This window comes from Balaenoptera physalus (assembly GCF_965194825.1).
Source record: "Balaenoptera physalus genome assembly, chromosome: 12".
In the NCBI taxonomy this organism is placed as follows: domain Eukaryota; kingdom Metazoa; phylum Chordata; class Mammalia; order Artiodactyla; family Balaenopteridae; genus Balaenoptera; species Balaenoptera physalus.
Window position 1 is genome coordinate 91954277 of NC_138897.1, and position 24808 is coordinate 91979084.

The following is a 24808-nucleotide window of genomic DNA, read 5'->3' on the forward strand; positions in this document are numbered from 1 at the left end:
GATTCCATATATATGTGTTAGCATACGGTATTTGTTTTTCTCTTTCTGACTGACTTCACTCTGTATGACAGACTCTAGGTCCATCCACCTCACTACAAATAACTCAATTTTGTTTCTTTTTATGGCTGAGTAATATTCCATTGTATACATGTACCACATCTTCTTTATCCATTCATCTGTCGATGGACACTTAGGTTGCTTCCATGTCCTGGCTATTGTAAACCGAGCTGCAATGAACATTTTGGTACATGACTCTTTTTGAATTATGGTTTTCTCAGGGTATATGCCCAGTGGTGCGATTGCTGGGTCGTATGGTAGTTCTATTTTTAGTTTTTTAAGGAACCTCCACACTGTTCTCCATAGTGGCTGTATCAATTTACATTCCCACCAACAGTGCAAGAGTGTTCCCTTTCCTCCACACCCTCTCCAGCATTTATAGTTTGTAGATTTTTTGATGATGGCCATTCTGACCGGTGTGAGATGATATCTCATTGTAGTTTTGATTTGCATTTCTCTAATGATTAATGATGTTGAGCATTCTTTCATGTGTTTGTTGGCCATCTGTATATCTTCTTTGGAGAAATGTCTATTTAGGTCTTCTGCCCAGTTTTGGATTGGGTTGTTTGTTGTTTTGATATTGAGCTGCATGAGCTGCTTGTAAATTTTGGAGAATAATCCTTTGTCAGTTGCTTCATTTGCAAATATTTTCTTCCATTCTGAGGGTTGTCTTTTCGTCTTGTTATGGTTATGTTAAGTTTCATTAGGTCCCATTTGTTTATTTTTGTTTTTATATCTATTTCTCTAGGAGCTGGGTCAAAAAGGATCTTGCTGTGATTTATGTCATAGAGTGTTCTATGTTTTCCTCTAAGAGTTTGATGGTGTCTGGCCTTACATTTAGGTCTTTAATCCATTTTGAGTTTATTTTTGTGTATGGTGTTAGGGAGTGTTCTAATTTCATTCTTTTACATGTAGCTGTCCAGTTTTCCCAGCACCACTTATTGAAGAGGCTGTCTTTTCCCCACTGTATATTCTTGCCTCCTTTATCAAAGATAAGATGACCATATGTGCGTGGGTTTATCTCTGGGCTTTCTATCCTGTTCCATTGATCTATATTTCTGTTTTTGTGCCAGTACCATACTGTCTTGATTGCTGTAGCTTTGTAGTGTAGTCTGAAGTCAGGGAGCCTGATTCCTCCAGCTCCGTTTTTCTTTCTCAAGATTGCTTTGGCTATTCGGGGTCTTTTGTGTTTCCATACAAATTGTGAAATTTTTTTGTTCTAGTTTTGTGAAAAATGCCAGTGGTAGTTTGATAGGGATTGCATTGAATCTGTAGATTGCTTTGGGTAGTATAGTCATATTGACAATGTTGATTTTTCCAATCCAAGAACATGATATATCTTTCCATTTCTTTGTACCATCTTTAATTTCTTTCATCAGTGTCTTATAATTTTCTGCTTACAGGTCTTTTGTCTCCTTAGGTGGGTTTATTCCTAGATATTTTATTCTTTTAGTTGTAATGGTAAATGGGAGTGTTTTCTTAATTTCACTCTCAGATTTTTCATCATTAGTGTATAGGAATGCAAGAGATTTCTGTGCATTAATTTTGTATCCTCTGCAGAGAATTCTCTGCATGGGGCAGAATAGGAGGGAAGGGGAGCGGGTTTTGGAGTCAGGGAATCTGGTTTCTAATCCTGGCTCTGTCACTGTCTAGCTCTGTGACTTCCAGCTGGTCGCTCCCTCTGGGGGTGTGAGGGTCACAGTTTGATCATCAGGACATTGGGAACAATAGTAATCATCCTGACCATGGGGCTGCTTGGTCAAATTGCTCTGTGATCCATGTATGTGGAAGAATGTGATAAGCCATTAAAGTGGCAAGTACTGGTAGAAATGAGGAGGTGCTCTTGACAGTGGGAGGACTCTGCTTACGGAGACATGCATTCTGGAACATTCTCTCCATTTGCCCCTTTGGCAGCAAGATGGAATGGCTGGAAACAGGGACACAATGGGACGCCTCTATTCATGGCTTGCATAAATTAATTCCCGGAACTTTGTGATGGCAAGAAAGAAAGCTTTGAGGAGTTAGCATATGTAGTCACCAGAATTCAACAGGAAGAACCATCCAGTTGGGACAAAGAATGGCGCCTGCATCTCTGGAGGGGGTCAGGAACGCCAAATGCAAGAGCAAGCAGGTGTATGTCTTAGCATCTGTGCAAGGTCCTATAAGAAGGGAATACAGGAAGCAGAAACTTTAAAAAATTTAATTAGATATGCAAGTATTTGAGTCCCCTAATTCCACCCCGGGGTTCCTTATGGTAGGCAGCAAAATCAGGGGCTTTAGGACAACCCTTGAGTCCAGAACATTCTTTCCTGCTGCTTGAAATTCTGACTTTAGGGATTCCCTTCTTTGGGTCTATTTTGGATTTTGATACATCCTTTTTTAAAGTTTCAGTCGCTCCTGGGAGGGTCCATTCACCTGTTTTTTCTTCTTTTCTTTCTTTTTTAATTGAAGCGAATTTCACATAACATAAAATGTACCATTTCTAAGTGAATAATTCACTGGCGTTTAGTACACAGTGTTGTGCAGACACCACCTCTATTTAGTTCCAAGACATTTTTATGACCCCAAAAGGAACCCCCATACCTGTTAGCTAAGCAGCTACTCCGTGTTCTGCTCTTCGCAGCCCCTGGAAACCACCAATCTGCTTTCTATCTCTGTGGATTTACCTATTCTGGATATTTTATGTAAATGGAACCATACGGTACATGGCCTTTTGCGTCTGGTGTCTTTCACTTGGAATGATGTTTTTGAGGTTCATCCACGTTGTAACATGTATCAGCACTTCATTCCTTTTTGTGGCTGAATAGTATTCCACAATACGTATAGATCACATTTTGTTTATCCTTTCATCACGTGATGGGCATTTGGGTTGTTTCTGCCTTTTGGCTGTTGTGAACAGTGCTGCCATGAGATGCATGTACAAGGGTTTGCCTGAGTATCTGTTTTCAATTCGTTTGGGTCTATATGCTGGAGTAGAATTACTGAGTCATATAGTAATTCTACGTTTAACTTTCTGAGCATCTGCAAAGCTGTTTTCCACAGAGGCTGCACCATTTTACATTCCTACCAGCAGTGTACAGGGGTTCCAGTTTCTCCACATCCTTGTCAACATTTATTATTTTCCCTTTTTTGATGATAGCCATCCTCGTGGGTGTGATGTGGTATCTCGTGGTTTTGATTTGCATTTCCCTGTTGACTAATGATGCTGAGCATCTTTTCATGTTCTTGTTGGCCACGTATATCTTCTTTGAAGAAACATCTATTTTCAGATTGAGTTATTTGTCTTTTTTTGTTGTTGAGTTGCAAGAACTCTTTATATATGCTGGATACTAGACCCTTATCAGAGATATGATTTGTGGATGTATCCTCCCATTGTATCCTTTCACCTTCATTCATATGTTTTTAATTGCATCTTAGACCCTGCTGTTATGTGTGGATTTGATTAATAAATCTCTTGGAGGGAATCTTTGCTTCTAAGTTTTTGGTGGTGGTGGAATGTCTGTCTTGATGGGTCTGTCTTTGCTGATGCTCCTGTAATTCCTGCACACATACCATTTTTTTGCATCGTGGCATTCCTTTTGCCGTCTCTGTGGAAAAGGATGCCCAGAGCCTCACTGGGCATTTCTCGTTAGTCCACAGGCCTCTGGGAAGCAGAGGAGGTTCAGGTACCTTCACAGCCAAGCATGTGCTGACCCTCTGCAGCATTAGTTCATGCACCCGGAAGTCCAATGACACCCTTTTCGTATTACTTACATTTAGTTAAGGCACAGCAAGCAGCTTGGCTTTCCGTGGCCCTGTCTTCCTCCTGACTGTTCTCCAGACAAGTCCACAGCATCTGGGCAAGTCCCAAGGCCATTGTCAGAGAACTTGGAAGCTGCCTTGCAATCCCCGTGGTTACAGAGGAGATGTATTCTGGTTAGTAGCAACATGAAGATCGTTCTAGGAGCAGGGAAGAAACGGCAGACAGTCCAGGCTGGGAACTCTCTTTGGCCTTTGCTCAATGGATGAAGCAGCTGGGGCCTTGGATTCTTCCTTGGGGAATTGAGTTCTGCAAACATCGTACCAGGCAGTACTTGGCCACTTTAGCCTGCCTGAATGCTGTATTTCTTTTGCTCCTCTGAGGACCGCGTGGCCCCACTGTTTCCTCTTCACAGTGTGATCAGTGCTGCCTGCCTCCCCCTTGGTCCCCTGGATGGTGCCATCCCCTGGGCTGGCATAGCCCCTGCAGCCTCTCAGACCCTCCCACCTCATGGGGGCCCTTCCCCATCCCCAGGGGAAGAACCGGGCCCCAGATTCCATCCACGCCTACCAGACACATCTGTCTCGTCTCCGGCCCACAGGACCCCTGAAACAGAAAGCGATCTGGTTCCCAACACACCGATCAGACAGAAAATTAACAGACGTGGCGAAACGCTGGGGCTCCTACTTTGGGGCGCTTGTAAACATAACAGGACACTTAGTTTTCAAAGGAAAGGCGTTATGGCCACTCTTCCCTACATGCCCCAGAGGAAAGGGGAGATCTGTTCTAGCTCACTTTTTGCTCCCTGTTTTGAACTAAAATGGTCATATATATATATATATATATATATTTTTTTTTTTCTACCCCACAGAATTAAGGCAGCAGCAGGTGTGAAAATAACCGCAGTGAGAGTCAGCAGCGAAGACCAGTGGGCAGTCCAGGAAGAAATTGACAATGACAGTGTTCAGACAGCAGCTACCCTCACCTGCGTGGGTCATCACCCGGACACACAGAGCAGGTAAGCGCCGAGATGCTCAAGGTACCTCGGCAGTGGTGGGTTGGGGATGGTTGCAAACGCTGATAGGAAAATAATGACTGTATAAATAAAGTGGTGCCTCTGCATTTTTATTTTTTTGTGCCCCCTTTTTTTTTTTTAAATTTTATTTATTTATTTATTTATGGCTGTGTTGGGTCTTCGTTTCTGTGCGAGGGCTTTCTCTAGTTGTGGCAAGCGGGGGCCACTCTTCATCGCGGTGTGCGGGCCTCTCATTATTGCGGCCTCTCTTGTTGTGGAGCACAGGCTCCAGACGCGCAGGCTCAGTAATTGTGGCTCACGGGCCTAGCTGTTCTACGGCATGTGGGATCTTCCCAGACCAGGGCTCGAACCCGTGTCCCCTGCATTGGCAGGCAGATTCTCAACCACTGCGCCACCAGGGAAACCCTTGTGCCCTTTTTTAAAAAAAATTTATTTAATTTTTTTTTTATACAGCAGGTTTTTATTAGTTATCCATTGTATACATATTCGTGTATACATGTCAATCCCAATCTCCCAGTTCATCCCACCACCACCCTCCCCCGCCTCCACGTTCCCCCCTTGGTGTCCATACGTTTGTTCTCTACCTCTGTGTCTCTCTTTCTGCCCTGCAAACTGGTTCACCTGTACCATTTTTCTAGGTGCCTCTGCATTTAATGGGAGATGTGTTCCTTTGAGTTCATCAGCTCAGCTCCGTCCTACAGCTTCTGAATGTATTATCGGATGTGCTGCAGGATGAGGGCTTTATCCTTTGTGCTCTTTATACATCAGTGACCTAATGAGGTTGATGATCTCAAAAATTACCTGAACGCCTATTTCTCACAGTGCAGGGTTTGAGAACCGTTATTTTAAAATTTTATTATTGTTCCTGTTATTGTTGGCAGTAAAGAGCTGAAGAATGAAATGGGGGAAATAGAAATGATTTAAGAGGCAAGGGGGAAATGTACTTTTTTACAAGTGAACTGAGGGTGCCTCTAGCTGTCAAGTAATTGTCTCTCAGTGCTTAAAGGTCGTCGTTTTGCAGCTATCACACCCGGGTATTGGCATATGGGCTCGGGATGTGAGGTTGGGGAACTTGGCACTGCTGGCAGGTCTTCTCCAGCTCCGAGAGCAGCAGTGCAGGGTTTTCTGGGGCTGAGCTTGCCTGGGAAGCAGAAGGAGGTTGTTGCTAATAATCTTGCATCTGGGCTCCCAACAGGCAGAACAAGCTCTCACCCCTGTTGCCACAGTCTTTTCTACAGTCTCTTGGCCTCTCTTCTCTTCCCTTTTGACTGAGCAATGTTGGCCATGCAGTTCCCCCGGCTTTAGAACCACCAGTGGCTCCCACTTCAGCCAGGATGAGACCCCCCGCTCCTCAGGCTGCCATAGAGCCCTGTTTAGATCTTTCACTTATCATCTTCTAGCGTCACAACCTGTTCTCTTTTCTTTCGTTTCTTGTTTTCTTTTTTCTTTTTTTGCCACACGGCGCAGCATGCAGGATCTTAGTTCCCCGACCAGGGATTGAACCTGCGCCCTCTGCAATGGAAGGGCGGGAGTCTTAACCACTGGACCACTAGGGAAGTCCCTCTTTTCTTGTTTTAAAACCCTTTGAGGTCCACGATGTTGGGCACCAAAGGGGCACTGGGTGAATGAATGAGGGAGCTGGTGGGTGGGTGGGTGGGAGCATGAGAAATGGAGAGGTTGTGTGGAGCTTGCCTTTTCTAATGGATTTCTAGGCTGAGGGCTGTCTCTGCTTGGGCGACCTCAGCCAACCTCATCTAGAACTCTGTTCTGCCTGATTTTGAAGAGCTCTTTCAAAGGGAAAGAGTGACTCAGGTTGAGTGATCAAAAGCCTCTGATTAGGAATATTGCCCAGGTGATCTGGGTTCCTCTCACTCCCACTCAACATCCTGGTCGTCGTCCTTTACATCCCTTGACAGAGCTTTTATTCTGCAGCCTCATGTGACCCATGGTTTCCCTGGAAATCTGAATCTACTGTCTGAACACTCCCCTATCCTGAGCTGTCGATACCTGGAAAGAGTCTAGGATTTTTATATTTGCTCAGTTGCAAGTACTAGAATTCTCACCTAAAAGTGGCTGCAACAATAGGATTTTGTCATCTCATGTGACAAGAAGTTTGGAGGTGGGTGGTTCCGTGGTTGGTTAATCCAGCAGCACAATTGTGTCACCCAGGTGCATTCCGTCTTTCTACTCTATCATGCCCAATTCACTGGCTGTCATCCTCCAGCTTGTTTCCTCATGGCTGCAAGATGGCTGCAGCAGTTCCAGGCATCACAAACTTATCTAGTTGTATACAAAGACTGGAAGGGAGGGGGGCTTCTCTTTTTGCCAGGAAAGAAGACCTTTCCAGCTGGAAAGAAGACTTTCCCTGGAAGTCTAAGATCTCATCAGTAGTTCCATGCCTTTGCTCAAGAAGCAGGGTCGTCTGGAAAATTGAATATCTGGTATTATTTTCAGGCTTTGTACTGAGAGATAGTCTTTGATGTCAGGGAGAAGGGTGGTCAGCGAGCAGTATTTGCCACGCTTCTTAAAGCTGGGATCTGTCCAGGGTTGTGCCTTGATCTCTGTTTATTTATTTATTTATTTATTTATTTTTTATTTATGGCTGTGTTGGGCCTTCGTTTCTGTGTGAGGGCTTTCTCTAGTTGCGGCAAGTGGGGGCCACTCTTCATCGCGGTGCGCAGGCCTCTCACTGTCGCGGCCTGTCTTGTTGCGGAGCACAGGCTCCAGATGCGCAGGCTCAGTAATTGCGGCTCACGGGCCCAGCTGCGCCGTGGCATGTGGGATCTTCCCAGACCAGGGCTCGAACCCGTGTCCCCTGCATTGGCAGGCAGATTCTCAACCGCTGCGCCACCAGGGAAGCCCCCTTGATCTCTGTTGTGACTCCACTGGAAGACTTCCTCTTGGTTGCTGGGGTGTTTATCCGGTGGACTTTGTCTGACTGATGCCCTTAGGTCCCACACGAACGAAGCCCAAGCAGAAAGGGCTCCTCGACTCCTCGTGCACGTGGAGAAATTCAGGGGGGACAGGTGCCAGGGGTGTCTGGATGCAGCATTCTTAGCAGCCTGTCTCTTTGTCTTTCCTCTGGGTTGGCATCGTCTCCAGCAGGGCTTCCCAGCATCAGTCCTACTGGCTTGGTCAGAACACTGTTCTGCCCCATCACATCCAGCGCAAGTCTTGGGGCTGCTCATCACTGGATCCGCCTGGGGTAACATGGACCTTGTACTCACTCCGAACCAATCTCTGTAGCCAGCTGTAAAAGTAGGGGATGGGTGGACCCACCTGAATGACTTGGGCTTAGAGTACGGGAGAGGGTTCTTGGGGGGAAATGGGAGGGCAGAAACAAGAGGTGGCCAGGAAGTTATGACAGTCCTGCTGACCCTCTTGTTGGGCTGGAGGAGCCCCAGTGGGATGCCCGGACTTACACCCTCAGAAATCACTGTGTGGGTCTCTAACGGCCGTCTCCGTGGTCTGCACATGGGAAACTGACTTGGTTGAAATACTGGCTGATGGAGTGGTGATGTTTTAAATTGAAGGGAAAACACAGGCTGTGGTTATCACTGTCGGTTCTGAGAGAATCAATTTTGCATTCTCTTTAGAAGAGATTAAAAAAGTTACAAGAGAAAAAAAGTAGTTACATAACCAGAGTTACATAAGTATGAGACATTGCAGCGTCCTCTTCTTCTCTTGCTTCACTTTCCGTTTTTGCCCTTCCCTGGGCTGTTAGAAGGGCAGGGATTGTTGCTGGCATGACAATTTATGCTTATCTAATATCCCTCTAAAATCGCTTCCATAATCTAAATAAATAATTGCTTCTTTTTATACTTTTTTTTTCTGTTGTTGAATTGTGAGATCAAATGAGGTGTGAAATACCAGCTCATGGACCGTGTTTGTCAGGCTAACAAAGTGAATCTATGAATATATCCCTAACAAAACATCCCGCCGAAAGCTGTAATCTCTGAATTGTGACAACCTTGGGCGGAATAGGGTTTTTAATAGAATATAATGTACCAACTGCCTGAAGTTCTGTGATAAGAATTAAAAATGTGTCAGTATGGGAAGACTCAATGGGCTCAGTTAGGATGGCAGAAAGGTCTTAATTCAAAATATTTTAATGAACACTCATTGTGAGGAAATGTGAGTAATAAAGATGGAAACCACAAGGGACTAACCTGGTGGTGCAGTGGTTAAGAATCCACCCGCCAATGCAGGGGACATGGGTTCGAGCCCTGGTCCGGGAAGATCCTACATGCCACGGAGCTACTAAGCCCGTGCGCCACAACTACTGAGCCCATGTGCCACAGCTACTGAGCCGATGTGCCACAGCTACTGAGCCTGCGCTCTAGAGCCTGTGCTCCGCAACAAGAGAAGCCACCACAGTGAGAAGCCCGTGCACCGCAAAGAAGAGTAGCCCCCGCTCGCTGCAACTAGAGAAAGCCCGCGTGCAGCAACGAAGACCCAATGCAGCCAAAAATAAATAAAATTAAATCTTAAAAAAAAAGATGGAAACCACAAGATAACGAGTCGCATTGCCCAACGAAGCGAGAAGGGATTAGAAAAATAAGCAAATTTGAAAGTGTTCAGAACAGATAAAGCGAAACCAAGAGAAATGAAAGCCGGATGATGGACTCTTGGTGTGGAAACCACGTGCAGCCAGCTAGGTTGAGACGAGGTGGCTTCTTCAGTGACTTCTGTCTGGCCGTTGGGACCCAAACCTCAGAGAAAATAAGGTGCCACTCTGTGTGGTCAGAAACCTCTCGTCTGAAAGTTGGTACAGAGGCAGAGAAACGCTCCGGGGAGCACCATGGAAACGGGAGTCTGTGCTGCTGCGTAGGATGGAAGAGCCAAACCCTAAAGTTACGTTTGTTGTATAGAATGAAAAGCACGGCAAAGACAAAGTTTCCTTAATCCATTTTTGAGCTTTTTCTGTGAAAAGTTCTTGAAAGAAATAGACACACCCCACATGAGTGTAGCCCAGTTGAAGGTGAAATCGACATCAAAGTTAAATGTTTACTGTGAAGTGTTACCATGTTTGAACATCTGGATTCAGTGTTTCAGGAGTTTTTCTTCGCCTGCTCTAATCCAGAAGTGATTATAACGGGTTGAGCAGAAGAATGGATCACCCTGTCAACTAGCTTGACTAACTCATTGCTTTCTGTGAAATTTAGCAGTTGAACCTTAAGGAACAAACAGTGGTAACAGAGGAAAAGTCACCAGGTCGTGTGTCGTTTTATGGATCGGTGAAACACGAATAAATCTTTTATCGTGCTTAAGGCATCTTACTCAAGTTCGAGAAGAAGAAGGAGAAGGAGGAGAAAGAGGAGGAGAAGGAGGAGGAGGGGGAGAGGGGAAGGGGGAGGGGGAGGGGGAGGAGGAAGACAGGTCAGTGATGGTAGCAGTTGCCTCTGTTTCTAAGAAGTATAAGTAGTTTTTTCCCACCAGACTCAGTTCAGGGTGGTTACTTTCCTTCTGTAAAATGTTTTATTGAGACGTAAAAGATAGAACACGTGGAACGTTGTAGTATGTCTCTGAGGGCAGTTTTGTGGGATTGTGTTCCTTATTTATTTGAAAAACTTCTTGAAAAACCATATCATTCGGCGCCTGACACCATTGTAAGTCTTTGCGGGTAAACACGCTTATAAGAGTCAGAAATCTTAAGAGCCCTAGGAGGCAGATAACTATTATCATTCCCATTCAACAGATGTGTAAACTGAGGCACAGTTTCAGTGATTCCCCCAGGTCTCAGGACCAGTAAGTAGCCAAAGCACTCTGCCTTTCGGGTCCGCGCTCTTCACGAGGCACGAGGAGGTGCCCCTGCTGTGCACCCTCCTTCCCCCCCACACCCCATCTTTCAGCTCTCTTGCCTCAAGTGGACGGAAAACTCAGTAAAAAGCAGCGTGCACAGCACTAGCAGAGCATCTAGCATGTGGAAATAGGCACTGTAGTGAGTTGAAGGGTGGCCCCTCAAAGGATGTGTCCACGTCCGAATCCCTGGAACTTGTGAATTTGACCCTATTTGGAAAAAGAGTCTTTAGAGAGGTAACTCAGAATCTTGAGAAGAGGTGATCATTCTGGATTATCTGGGCAGGCCCTCAATCCAATGACGTGTCCGTATAAGATAGACACACAGAGGAGCAGGCCACATAAAGATGGAGGCTGAGACGGGAGGGATGCAGCCACAAACCAAGGAAGCCTGGTGCCACCAGAGGCTGGGCAAGGCAATGAATGGATCTCCCCTGGAGGCCCTGATGATACCTTGGTTTTGGAGCCCTGGCTTCCAGAACTGTGAGACAATAAATCTCTATTGTTTTAGGCCATTACATTTTTGGTAATTTGTTGAAGCAGCTCTAGGAAACGAATATGGGGACTTAATGACTACTTGGCAAATGAATAAATCAAGGCATCTCAATCCTGGATGTGTATCAGAATAGCCTGGGAGTCTCTAAAAACCACACACTCCTTAGACCTTAACCCCTAATTGGGTCACAGGCATTGTTATTTAAAAAAAAACAACCCTAGTGATTTTAATGTGTAGCCAGGGATACAGGAATAAATGAAATGTTAATGAATTTAAGCTCCATAAAGAAGATAAAGGTACTTTGTTTTTTAAACAATTTTAGGATTGGAAAATAATTGACTTGAACACGGAATTCTTGGATTTACAATAGCATTTGCCACTGCACGCCTGGAGACCTCTGAGTACCAGCTATCACAACAGTTCAAAAACCACGATTTGATGTATAGAAATGCATCGTGCCCTGGACTCATTTGTAATTCTCTCTAGAAAGTGGCAACAGAATTCACCTATAGGAAACAGAGGCGTCCTCCCCTCCCCCCAAAAGGGACCAGACCAGCTGAAGAAAAGAAAAAAAAATATTTAAAAAAGATTTCTCCTCTTTTCCTAACCAGTGGGAAACTCTTTGTGCATTTATACAGCTGGCTAGTTTCAGCCTAAGTGTAATAGAAAGCTTCTTACTTCAAAAGTAATAGATGTTTAGCTGTAGAAAATTTAGAAAATACAACTGAGTAAAATGGAGAAGATAAAAGTCATCTCTGAACCAATGTATGAGTCATAGGCAGCCATTATTACTATTTTGATGAGTATATCTGCACATGCTTATCGTTCACATGTATATGAATGTACATAAATACATGATTTTTGGCAATACTAGAATTTGTTTACCTTTGAAAGCTGTCGTTTTCTGTAATAATGTAGAATAAATACATGGCAGCATCTTTTCATGTCATTAGATATTTAACCATAAAAAGAATTATCAACCCTTTTGAAAAACTGAGGAAAGTGGTGGATTCCTCCCCCCCAAAACTACAAATATGCACACATAAACATTGTTTTCTAACAATTTCAAATAAATGGGGCCTTTCTATGAACCTGTAATTTTTAATGTAATATTTAAAAGTGGTATATAGTATTCTGTTGATATTATAGAGGTGTGTTTTATTCATTTACCATGTTTCGTTTTTTCCTCTTTAAAACATTGCTGCTGGCCATTTGTATGATGTTTTATTTTTTCCTCCTTTTAAGCATTCTTTTTTTTTTTTAAACCTAAAATGTCTGTTGCATATTCCTGTAGGTAAGTCTTTGGGAGAGAAAGCTACAAGTGAATGGGTAGGTTCAAAAGACATGACTATGTTTTAAGTTTGTGATGCTTTTGTGAAATTTTCCTGCCAGTTTACACTGCCAGCTCTGTGTAAGAGTGCCCAGTTCTCCGTTCCTTTGCCAACTTTGGGCATTGCCTTAAAAAGATAATTTGATTGTTGAAATATGGCTGTCTGCTTGCATTGACATAATTTCTGGTGAAGTTTAACAATTTTTGTAATGTTTGACTGCAAATATTTTTCCCTACCTGTTGTCTTTAGTGTTTTTTTTGTTTGTTTCTTTTGTTATTTTTGTATTCTGACTTTAGCGATGTTGTAGGCTTTTGTGTTGTCCCATCCAGTCATCATTTTCTTTCAAGTCAAGGGCTCCCACCCGGAGGAGGGATGGTGTAGGGGCGAGCAGGATGCGTGAAAGGCTCTGTCAAAACCCACCCGTGAGGCACTTCCCTGCTGGTCCAGTGGGTAAGACGCCGCGCTCCCAATGCAGGGGGCCTGGGTTCGATCCCTGGTCAGGGAACTAGATCCCGCATGCTGCAACTAAAAAAAGATCCCATATGCAGCAACTAAGACCCGGCATAGCCAAATAAGTACATAAATAAATATTTAAAAAAAAAAAGACCACCCATCAGCCCAGCCTCTGAGTGGTGTCAGAGAGAACCAGAGCCAGACACTGGTTAAAGCGGTGGAGAGAGATTTTATTCAGAAACCATGGCAATGAGGGAAGAGAGACCCCAGGGTAGAATTGGGCTCCATTCCCAATACAGTAAAGACAGCTGGAGGTTTACAGCTAAGGAACAGAGTGGGCGTGGCGTCAGTAGATGGCAGATTGCCAAAAGGAGACAGTGAGGGTAAGGGGATTCTTGCTAGACTGACCAAACCAGATTCTGCTGAGGGCAGGCCGGACTGATCAGACAGCAAGCGTGGGCGTGAGGAATCTGATTGGGTGTGGAGGTGATCAGCCATCGGGGGTGGGGTGGGATGTCTCTAAACTGACTTAGCAGGATTCTTGCTGTAATTGGGCTACGCAGGTGTGGCAAGGACACGGCCACCCTCAAGAGGAGGGAGGGCTCAGAGGAGCCAGTCTCAAGTTCGGTTAAAGCGAGAGTCTTTGTCCTGTGACTGCCCAGAGCAGTACCCACTGCTGGCCTGGCAGAGGCAGGTAGTATGAGTGGGAATTAAACCTTGGTCTTCTTAAGCCATTGAGGGTTTTTTTTTTTTTTAAATTGAAGTATAGTTGAATTACAAGATTGTTTTAGTGTCAGGTGTACAGCAAAGTGATTTGTGTGTGTGTGTGTGTATTCAGATTATTTTCCTTTATAGGTTATTAGAAGATATTGAATATAATTCCCTGTGCTGTACGGTAAATCCTTGTTGCTTATCTATTTTATGTACAGTAGTTTGCATCTGTTAATCCCAAACTCCTAATTTATCCCCCCACCCCTTTCCCCTTTGGTAACCAGGAGTTTGTTTTGTGTCTGTGAGTCTGTTTCTGTTTTGTATCTAGAGTCATTTCGTTACCAGCCTGAGCCGGAACCGAACTCAGGTTCGGCTGCCCATTGTCTCTCAAAAATTCAATGTTTGAGAGGCAAGGGGTGGTGGAAAAAGAAAAATGCTTTATTCAGGAAGCTGGTGACCCCGGGAAGATGGCAGACTAGCATCCCCCAAGCGATCTCCCCATCGCCGATCAGGGGGCAAGAGCTTTTAAAGGAAAGCTTCCAGGGTGCGCAGGTGGGGGCCACGTGCAGAGCAGCACCGTCAGCTCTGGCAGTCATCTTGAAGCTGGTGGTCTGGTGGTCTGGTCAGCGTCATCTTGATTGTTTTAAGCACACTTAATCTTCAACTCCAGTGTTGGTTTGTTCCCATTTTCTTGAGGCCAGTTCCTGGAATCGTGCAAGCCGTGGATTCAGTACTGCTCTAGATGGAGCAGCTTGTGTCATGGTTATCATGTCATTAGCTTTTTCCCTCTGGTGGCTGTTTTAGCATCTGCAGAACAACTCAGGAATGTGCGTCAGACACTGTTATCTAAGTCCTTCAGGGAGGAACTAAAGATTCTGTGATGCTATTGCCCTAACCATTAACTGCCTGAGTCTGCTCTTTAGTGACTCAGGGGAGGCCTGGGAGACTACAGCTTTTCTACAAACAAGAGACAGGGCACATGGAAGGGCCTTTGTACATGGGAGGGCCCCTCAGGGCCCTGCTCGTTTTCAATGTGTATTATTTTTTGATTCTACATATAAGTTATATCATATAGTATTTGTCTTTCTCTATCTGACTTACTTCACTAAGTATAATATTCTCTAGGTCCATCCATGTTGCTGTAAATGGCAATATTTCATTCTTTTTTATGGCTGAGTAATATTCCATTTTATATATACACACCACATCTTCTTAAACCAGTTGTCTGTTGGTGGGTACTTTCTATGTCTTGGCTATTGTAAATAGTGCTGCTGTGAACATTGGGTGCATGTATCTTCTTGAAGTAGAGTTTTTGTGTTTTCCTGATAGCCCAGAAGTAGGATTGCTGGATCACATGGTAGCTCTATTCTTAGTTTTTTAAGGAACCTCCATACTGTTCTCCATAGTGGCTGTATCAATTTACAACAGTGCATGAGGGTTCCCTCTTCTCCACACCCTCTCCAGCATTTATTATTTGCAGACTTTCTGATGGTAGACGTTCTGAACAGGGTAAGGTGATACCTCATTATGGTTTTGATTTGCATTTCTCTGATACCTAACGATGTTGAGCATCTTGTCATGTGCCTGTTAAGCCATCGAGGTTTGAATTCACTTGTTACCACAACATGAATAGTCTATCCTTACTGATACAAAGAGTATCCAAATATACAGTTAAAAAATATTAGGATTTTTTTGGAGCAGTTTCAGGTTTACAGAAGAATTGAGTGGAAATTACAGGAAATTCCCATATTACTCCCTGACATACAGTTTCCCCATGATTAACATCTGGCATTATTAGTGTGGCACATTTGTTACAATTGATGAGCCAATATTAAAGATGCATTCTTTCTTTTTTAAACTTAACTTTTATTTTATATTGGAGTCTAGTTGATTTGCAATGTTGTGTTAGTTTCAGGTGTATAACAAAGTGATTCAGATACACATACACAGATATCCATTCTTTTTCAGATTCTTTTCTCATATAGGTTATTACAGAATATTGAGTAGAATTCCCTGTGCTATACGGTAGGTCCTTGTTGGTTATTTTATATATAGTAGTGTGTATATATTCATCCCAAACTCCTAATTTATCCCTCCCCCCTCACCTTTCCCCTTTGGTAACCATAAGTGTGTTTTCAAAGTCTGTGAGTCTGCTTCTGTTTTGTAAATAAGTTCACTTGTGTCATATTTTAGACTCCACATAGAAGTGATATCATATGACATTTGTCTTTCTCTGTCTGACTTACTTCACTTCGTATGATAAAGATGCATTCTTATTAACTAAAGTCCACAGTATACATCAGGGATCACTCTTCCTGTTGTACATTCTCTGGGTCTGGATGATGCATAATGACAAGTAGCCACCATGCCGGCATCATACCAAATAGTTTCACTGCCCTAAAAATCCTCTGGGCTCCACCTAATCATCCTTCCCTCCCTCCACCCCAAACCCCTGGTAACCCCTGATCTTTTTATTATCCTTATAGTTTTGCATATTCCAGAATGTCATAGAGTTGGAATCACAGAATGTAGCCTTTTCAGATTGGCTTCTTTCACTTAGTAACATGCATTTAAGGTTCCTCCACGTCTTTTCACGGCTTGCTAGCTCATTTCCTTTCAGCACTGAATGATATTCCATTGTCTGGATGAACCACCGTTTATTTATCCATTCACCTGCCAAAGGACATCTTGATTGCCTCCAAGTTTTGGCAGTTGGGAATTAAGCTGCCATAAACATCTGTGTGTGTATTTTTTGTGGGCTTAAGTTTTTAACTCCTTTAGGTAAACACCGAGGAACGTGATTGCTGGATCTTATGGTAAGACTATGTTTAGTTTTGTATGAAACTGCCAAACTATCGCTGAAAGTGACTGCACCATTTTGCATTCCCACCAGCAAAGAATAAGAGCTCCTGTCTGTGCCCCGTATCCTCACAGATATTTTGTTGTTAGTGTCTTGGGTTTTAGCTATTCTAATAGGTGTGCAGTAGTTTCTCACTGTTGTTTTACTTTGCAACTCCCTAAGAACATAAGATGTGGAGCATGTTTTCATAGGCTTATTTTCCATCTGTATCTCTTTTTTGGTGAGGTGTCTGATCAGATCTTTGGCCCATTTTAAAAATTGGGTTGTTATTTCTTATTGCTGTGTGTTAAGAGGTCTTTGTAGATCTTAGATACCCATCCTTTATCAGTTATGCGCTTTGCAAATATCTTCTCCCAGTCTGTGGCTTGTCTTTTTCATTCTCTTAATCAAATATACATTTTGAGTAGTGATACCATGTAGGGAATAAGTTCATAGGTTTCAACGTGGCTACATTTATTTGATGAAGAAGTTTTCCTAATTCTCAGTGTGGCTCGTTTGGAGCAGAAACCTTTATATTCGGGTGTTTGGGTGTGGTTGCTGAAAAGATGTGTCTTACTTTATGCCTCTGAGTCCTCCTGCTGACCAGGAGGGCCCTGCTGGCTGAGGACTGTATTCCTGGCAGGCTCATTCCTAGAAATTCCTTGTGGCCACCACATGGCCTCTGACTGTGGTCTCTCCCCACTAATCCATTCTACTACCAGCTGCCAGACTAATCTTAAAATACCGCTTTCATCACCACCTAGTGGTTGCCTGTTGCCTGTCTCAGCAAGTCTAAACAATTGGCTTGACTTTTTATGCTCTTTTTAGAAGCAGGGTTCCCTCTGTCACCCAAGATGCTCAGAGCTCTGGTGCAAGAGACAGATGCTGGGACAGCGAACTCAGCCAGTAGGTGGCGCTCTGCACAGTTTTAGGACAAGAGCCCAAGTGCAGCAGAACAAAGAAGAGGATGCAATGGAGGAAAAGTCATCTCAGAGGAGGTGACATTTGAATTGGTCCTTAAAGGATGAGTGGAAGTTTAAACCTAAACAATTCTGGGAAGGTGCCCTATTAAGCCATTCTTTAAATAATACTAACGCTTGTATTCGTTTTCCAGAATGTTCTTTAATGCACAAGTTTGATAGTGGTTGGATTGTCTCAGAATGTGGAGCATCTGTGGAGAGTAGACCTGGATGGGGCCGTTTTGAATAGTCTCGAAAGGTGCCAACATGGGAGGAGTTTTCAGGGGGTATTGGAAGCAGATCCTATTAAGTGCAACGCTTATTTAGCACCTACTTTGTGCCAGGTTCTATGCTGTATATTATCCCTGTGAATTATCAAAATATACCTGTGAAGAAGGTAGCACAAATAACCCCACTTACAGATGCGGAGAGTGAGGCTCAGATATTAAGGGTCCACAGCTAGGTCCATAGCTAGGACTGCTGGATCTGGGATTTGAACCCAGATTTCAAGATCCTAGAACAGTGCCTGGCACACAGTAGGCACTCAACAAACATATGTCAGATCATTCTAAGCCCAAGACTCCTTCCCCAGCACCAGGGAAAAAGAGAAGAGAGTGGTGCTGAAGAGAAACTCTGCCAAAGGTCGACACTTGGGCAGGATTTTGGTGGCCTCCCCAAATCCCCAATTTAAGCAACATTGTTTGAGGCTATAGGAAGCTCAGCCTTAATCATTGCTTTGTCAGTTTCATGCATTATGGGTCCTTTGTGAAATAGAAATAGAGAACAGAGTGTCTCTCAGACACTCAAGTATCATGGAGATTCAGACATGCCCTTTCTTCCTGAGTGCAGATTTTATTTCTGCTGTGGGATTTAACTTCTGTAGTTCCCTGATGAAGGCAGAAATTGAGCCAGAGGAGACGGGAGGCTTTCTTTCCAAAGGTCTGCCCAAATGGTGATCTGCCATGGGAGCCTTTGCAACAGATTTCTGATGGGCAGTTGATGAAATTAATCGAGGGTAACCTGCAAAGTTGATGCTCTTGGGAATGACTCTTTGTTTGACCTTTTAGGTTGGTATTTGTCAGAAACCCCAGCCGCTCCATTAAATCATTTTCATGTCATTATTGTGATGTATTTATTTACTTATTTTGACATATTTATTATGATGACATTATAGATGTCATTGACCAAATTGACCATTGGAACTAGGAAACCTTCCTCAGGTCTGGTGCAAGTCTTTGACAAAAGCAATCAAACGAACCTTTGAGCGCTTCCCCCGAGCCCTCCACCCCTACACTTCCCTCACGGTTTCCTGGAGAAAATACTCTGTGATTGGAAAGTATTCATTTAATGCAACCTGCCTCAACCAAGCATCCATTCCTGTAAACCTACAGAAAAGGTAGTACACCTGGTTACCTTTTTTTTTCCTGTGTGAGCAGAAACCTCCATGTTTTTTGAAAGGACATTTGATTTGGTTTCATCCAGCTCCATGGCCAGTGTCCTCTGTTGCTTTCCGTGGGTCCAGGTGCAATGTGGCTCCGTATTCTGTCACCTGTATCCAAACATAACTATTTAAAGCCACTTGATGCCGTTTGCTGGAGGGACGTGTAGCCTTCCTCCCCCAAAGACGTTCCTCCGTCTCATCAGAAGATCCACTTTTTTAATCAGTAGACTTTATTTTTTCTTTTTCTTTTTGTTGGTTTTTTTTTTTTTTTTACTTTAGACTTTATTTTTTAGATCAGTTTTAAATTTACAGAAAAATGGAGCTGAGATTTCCCATATAAGTTCCCCACCATTCCACACCCACTTTCCCCCATTATTAACACTTTGCATTAGTAAATTGCGTTTGGTATAATTGATGAGCCAATATGGATACATTATTATTAACGAAACTCCATACTTAATTCAGATTTTTAAAAGTTTTCACCTAACCTCCTTTTTCTATCCCAGGATTCCACCCAGCACACCACATCACATTTAGTCATCATGTCCCCTCAGGCTGTGACAGTTTCTCAGACATTCCTTGTTCTTGGTGACCTCGATGGGTTTGGGGGGGAGTGTTGGTCAGGTATTTTGTGGATGTCCCCCCACTGGAATTTGCCTGATTTTTTCCCCCCTCCTAATTAGACTGGGGTTATACGTTTTTTGGGAGGCAGACCACAGAGGTGAAGTGTCATTTTCATCACATCATACTGAGAGTACCCACGACCAACACTATTTTGTCACTGTTGATGTTGACCTTGGTGACCTGGTGGCAGCCAGTGTTTGCTAGGTTTCCCCACTGTGAAGCTACGCCATCCTCTGCTGTCCGCACCGTCCTCTTTGGAAAGGAAGTCGCAACGCAGCCCATGTTTAAGAGTGGGAGTCATGGTCCCCTTCCCGTGTGGTAGACTGTCTGCAAAACGTACTTGGGATTTTCCTTGCTGCTCCATTTTCACTTCCCACACTAATTGCACCTAGTCTGTGAGCTCCAGGACTGAAGGATCTGTGTGTCTTTCCACACAGAGTCGCTGTTGCCCAGTGCCATGCCTGGCACATAGTAGGTGCTAAATAAGAAATGACTGGCTGCATGAATAATGAAGGATGGTCTAGTTAGGAACGCCTCACGTCCTGGACTTCTGCCGCCCCTTAACAGAGAGGGACCTCAGCTGCAGTGTTGATGGTCGGTGGGTACACTGGAGATTTGGACATCACATCATCCATCAGAGTTTCACTTTAGCCATTGCACACAGTGATACGCGTGTCCACAGAGCAGAACTAGAGTCATGTGACGGAGGGTGACAGGCATGGGGACGGGGCTGCAGTAGGTAGGAGGGGCAGAGAAGGTCTGTGTGGGAAGCGCCATTGCCTCTGAAATGGGAGTGAGGAAGAGCCAGCCACGAGATGACCTGGGGAAGGACTTTCTAGGCCGAGGGAAGAGCAGGTGGTGCCTGATTGGTGGGTTGGAGCTCTGGGAAGCGTCCAGCTGAGCTCGAGCCAGTGTCTACTGAAGGTTGTGTCTACATCTGACAGGCAACCTAAGGCATCACAGGTTCTGGGGGTCAGGGTGTGGATGACTTCGGGCGATGCTGTTCTGCGTACCCCCGTGTGTATTTGCAAGCCCACAGAATTGGAATCTGTGATGTGTGTCTCCTGGGCTTATGTGCCCGGATGCTGGGTCAGTGGGCTTCCGCTTGGGTCTGGCCTGTGGGCACCACTGCAGGAGAGCAGAGGATGGGAGGAAAAGGAGGCAGGGTGGAGACATCCCTTCTGTCGCTGGCCCCGGCGGTGACTGCACCCTCCTCACAGCCCAGCTCCTGCCGGAGGGGCGGCTGTGGTCAGTCTCCATCCAGGGGTCCTTGGGCTCCTGTCCGCCCACCTCCCCCCATTGCTCCTCTGGCCTGGAGGTGGTCCTGGCTTCTTGCTCTTCTGATCTCTGCTTTCTCACCATCCCATCCTACTTTTCACATTTGCTGTCACCTGGGCAACCAATCCCCTGCACTAAGTTCCCTTTCTTGTTTATTCCTGAGGTAGTTTGCACCCTGCTCACACACTGGCCTGATACAGTGAGGCTGGGGGCCAAGAGCTCCCCGTCACGCTGAAGGTTTTTTGTTTTGTTTTTTTTCAGTATGAAACTCAGAGTGCATGAGAGGAGGGCCTGGGGTGGTTGAGCCAGCCTTGGATTCTTGCTTCACTAAGTGTTCTGGAAACTCCCTCAGTGCACCTGAGCCATCCCTCACCCCATCGCTGCAAGCAGACGGACAGATTGGGGCCCTTGTCTCTGGTTCCCGAGAGGGACTGCTCAAGTCGACCCTTCCAGAGTGACACTGTAGCATTGCAGACCCCCTGCCTGAGGCCACCTGGTTGGGAGGCCCTGCTTTCTTGCTCTTTTGAGTGACATCTCTGTGATTATCTGGGGAGATATTTGCATTTGATTTCCAAGAGAGGAAAGAGAGAGTTGGGTTTGGTTGCCACTAAGATTGGGGTGCAGAAAGGATTGGAGCCCCCAGCCCTGCCCATCCGGGGCCAGGACAGTCTCCCAGTTTCTCCAGGGAGAGGATTTAGACATGTCCACCCTGGTCCCCAACAAGGACACACCAGCCAGCACCAGGGTCCAGGACTGCCCAGAAACATTTATTCACTCAATGTCTCTCCCTTGTGAAGTTTACATTCTAGTGGGAGGAAACAGACAATAATAAGTATTTACTATAAGATGGAGAAAAGTTCTAAGGAGATGAGGTCATACTGGAGTAGGGTGGTCCTAATCCAGTATGACTGGTGTCCTTACAAAAGGGGGAAATTTGGACACAGACACATAGGCAGGAGAACGCCATGTGAAGGTGAAGGCAGAGATCGGGGTGATGCTTCTACAAGCCAAGGAACACCAAAGATTGCCAGCCAACTCTCAGAAGCCAGGGGAGAGACAAGGAACAGATTCTCCTTTGAAGCCCACAGAAGGAACCAACCCTACCAACACTTTGATTTTGGATTTCCAGCCTCCGGAACTGTGGGAAAATACATTTCTGTGGCTTAAGCCACTTTGTTATGGCAGCCCTGGCAGAGGGGTACACTTCCCCCCTTCTTCCTTTGTCCCCCTCCCAGGAATATAGATCTACAACGGAACTATTTACAGTTGAGTGGCTGGAGTGGTTCCAGCCCATCTTTTTTTTTTTTTAACATCTTTATTGGAGTATAATTGCTTTACAAAGTGTTAGTTTCTGCTGTATAACAAAGTGAATCAGCTATATGTATACATATATCCCCATATCCCCTCCCTCTTGCGTCTCCCTCCCAACCCTCCCTATCCCACCCCTCTAGGTCGTCACAAAGCACCGAGCTGATCTCCCCATGCGATGCAGCTGCTTCCCACTAGCTATCTATTTTACATTTGGTAGTGTATATATGTCAGTGCTACTCTCTCACTTCGTCCCAGCCTAACCTTCCCGCTTCCTTGTGTCTTCAAGTCCATTCTCTACGTCTGCGTCTTTATTTCTGTCCTGCTCCTAGGTTCCTCACAACCATATTTTTTTTAGATTCCATATATATGTGTTAGCATATGGTATTTGTTTTTCTCTTTCTGACTTACTTCACTCTGTATAACAGACTCTAGGTCCATCCACCTCACTGCAAATAACTCAATTTCGTTCCTTTTTATGGCTGAGTAATATTCCATTGTATACATGTGCCACATCTTCTTTATCCATTCATCTGTCGATGGACACTTAGGTTGCTTCCATGTCCTGGCTATTGTAAATAGTGCTGCAGTGAACATTGTGGTACATGACTCTTTTTTAATTATGGCTTTCTCAGGGTGTATGCCCGGTAGTGGGATTGCGGCAGCCCATCTTCTTCTCCAAGTCTCAGAGTGATCTGCCCAGGAGGGGGTGCAAGTCCATTCTGCCACCTGGGAGGGTTCTCTCTGGGCTCCAGGTGGCCTTTGACCCTCAAGCACAACTCATCTGCAGAGCACAGATGTGTTTGGGTGGATAATTCTGGTGGACACAGGGATCAGGGATTCATGCCACATACTCATTTAGCCAATAGATGTTTGGCTGAAAGCACCGATGAGGGAAGGAAACCCAAATAAGACCTTGAATGCAGATAGCCCTGCCCACCATCTACTCAGGAGAGTCTGCCCTGGAGGGAGCATGAGACAGGAGGGTGGCCCTGCCCTTCCTTGGTCTGGATACACTTTCCCTCGGTTTCTCGTACCCTGAGCATCTCCACACACTGACTGCCATCCTGGGGCTTGCAGATCTCAAGTTTTCATGTAGCATGACCCTGGCACAAGCCAGCTACCGAAAACAAAAGATGGACATTTGGGTCATTTCCACCTTTTGTTTATTGTGAATAGTGCTGCTATGAACACTCGTGTATTGTTTAAACACCTGTTTTTCATGATTTTGGGTAGATGCCTAGGAATTGCTGGGTCATAAGGTAATTCTGTGTATAACTGACTGAGGAACTGCAGCTGCTCCACTCCACTTTCCTACCAGCAATTTACAAGGGTTCTGATTTCTAACACATCTTTGGATGAATTAAGAAAATGTGGTCCACCTATATGGGAAAAGAGTCTCAAAAAGAGTGGATATATGTATATGTATAACTGATTCAATGTGCTGTACAGCAGAAAGTAACACAACATTGTAAATCAACTATACTTCAATAAAGATTAAAAAAAAGAACATGTGGTCCATCTATACAGTAGACTATTATTCAACCATAAAAAGGAAATGAAACACTGACACAGGCTACAATGTAGAGGAACCTTGAAAACATGATGCTAAACAACAGAAGTCAGACCCAAAAGGTCACATATTGTATGATTCCATTTATAGGAAATGTCCAGAATAGACAAACCCACAGAGATAGAAAGCAGATTGCCAGGAGCTGGGGGGAAGTGAGTATGGGGAGTGATTGCTTAATGGGTAAGGAGTTTGCTTGCAGTGTGATGAAAAACTTCCAGGACGAGATTGTGGTGATATTTGCACAACATTGTAATCTACTTAATGCCACGGAATTGTATGCTGTAAAATGGTTATGTGTAGTTTACTGAAACCAAAACAACAACAACAAAAAAGAGAGAAATTCTTTTCTCAGCAACACCTACAATGTGCTTTAAGGCCACTTTAAGAGATATTCAGAGGCTATTTCTGACATGTAGTTTTTACCATCCATGTGGTCTTTCAAATTAAACCCCTGTGTAAGAATCAGCTCCCGCTCTTCTCCCTATAGTGAGACTTTCCAAGAATTAAACATATTTTTTAAGAATGCAAAGCTAATAATTTCAGAGCTTACAATTCCATGTGGGTGGTTATTCTAGTAGGAAGGATCCTAGCAAGGCTTTATGAGAATTAGCAACGGCTCCAGATTCAATCCCAGAATCTTGTGTGACTCTTGAAAGAGCATGGAGGCAAAGCTAAAACACCCACCACTGAGAGGCGAAGCAAACTGGAAACAAGCAGATAACCCTGACACCCATGATCCACCACGTTGCACACACAGGTCCAAACAGCAAGGAAGCTGACTGCTGTCTGCTCTCTAAGTGGACGAGTTGTTTTTCTTTACTCTTCTTTCTTTAAGAATGATTTCAAGGGACTCCCCGGGTGGTGCAGTGGTTAAGAATCCACCTGCCAATGCAGGGGACATGGGTTCGAGCCCTGGTCTGGGAAGATCCCACATGCTGGGGAGCAACTAAGCCCGTGCGCCACAACTACTGAGCCTGAGATCTAGAGCCCGCGAGCCACAACTACTGAGCCCTTGTGCCACAACTACTGAAGCCCGTGCGCCTAGAGCCTGTGTTCCACAACACAAGAAGCCACTGCAATGAGAAGCCCGCTCACCGAAACTAGAGAAAGCCCGCACGCAGCAACGAAGACCCAGCGCAGCCAAAAATAAATAAATAAATTAAT

The 24808-nt window shown here is 44.6% G+C and overlaps 1 protein-coding gene across 2 annotated transcripts in view; it reads left to right on the plus strand.

Annotated features, from left to right (window-relative positions):
* TMEM132B (transmembrane protein 132B) overlaps positions 1-24808 on the plus strand; it is a 416404-nt gene that overhangs the window by 224130 nt on the left and 167466 nt on the right. For both annotated transcript variants that reach the window (XM_082418222.1, XM_082418221.1), the window contains one exon: positions 4668-4814. In XM_082418222.1, coding sequence (XP_082274348.1) covers positions 4668-4814 — 147 coding nt within the window. The remainder of the gene's footprint in view (positions 1-4667; positions 4815-24808) is intronic.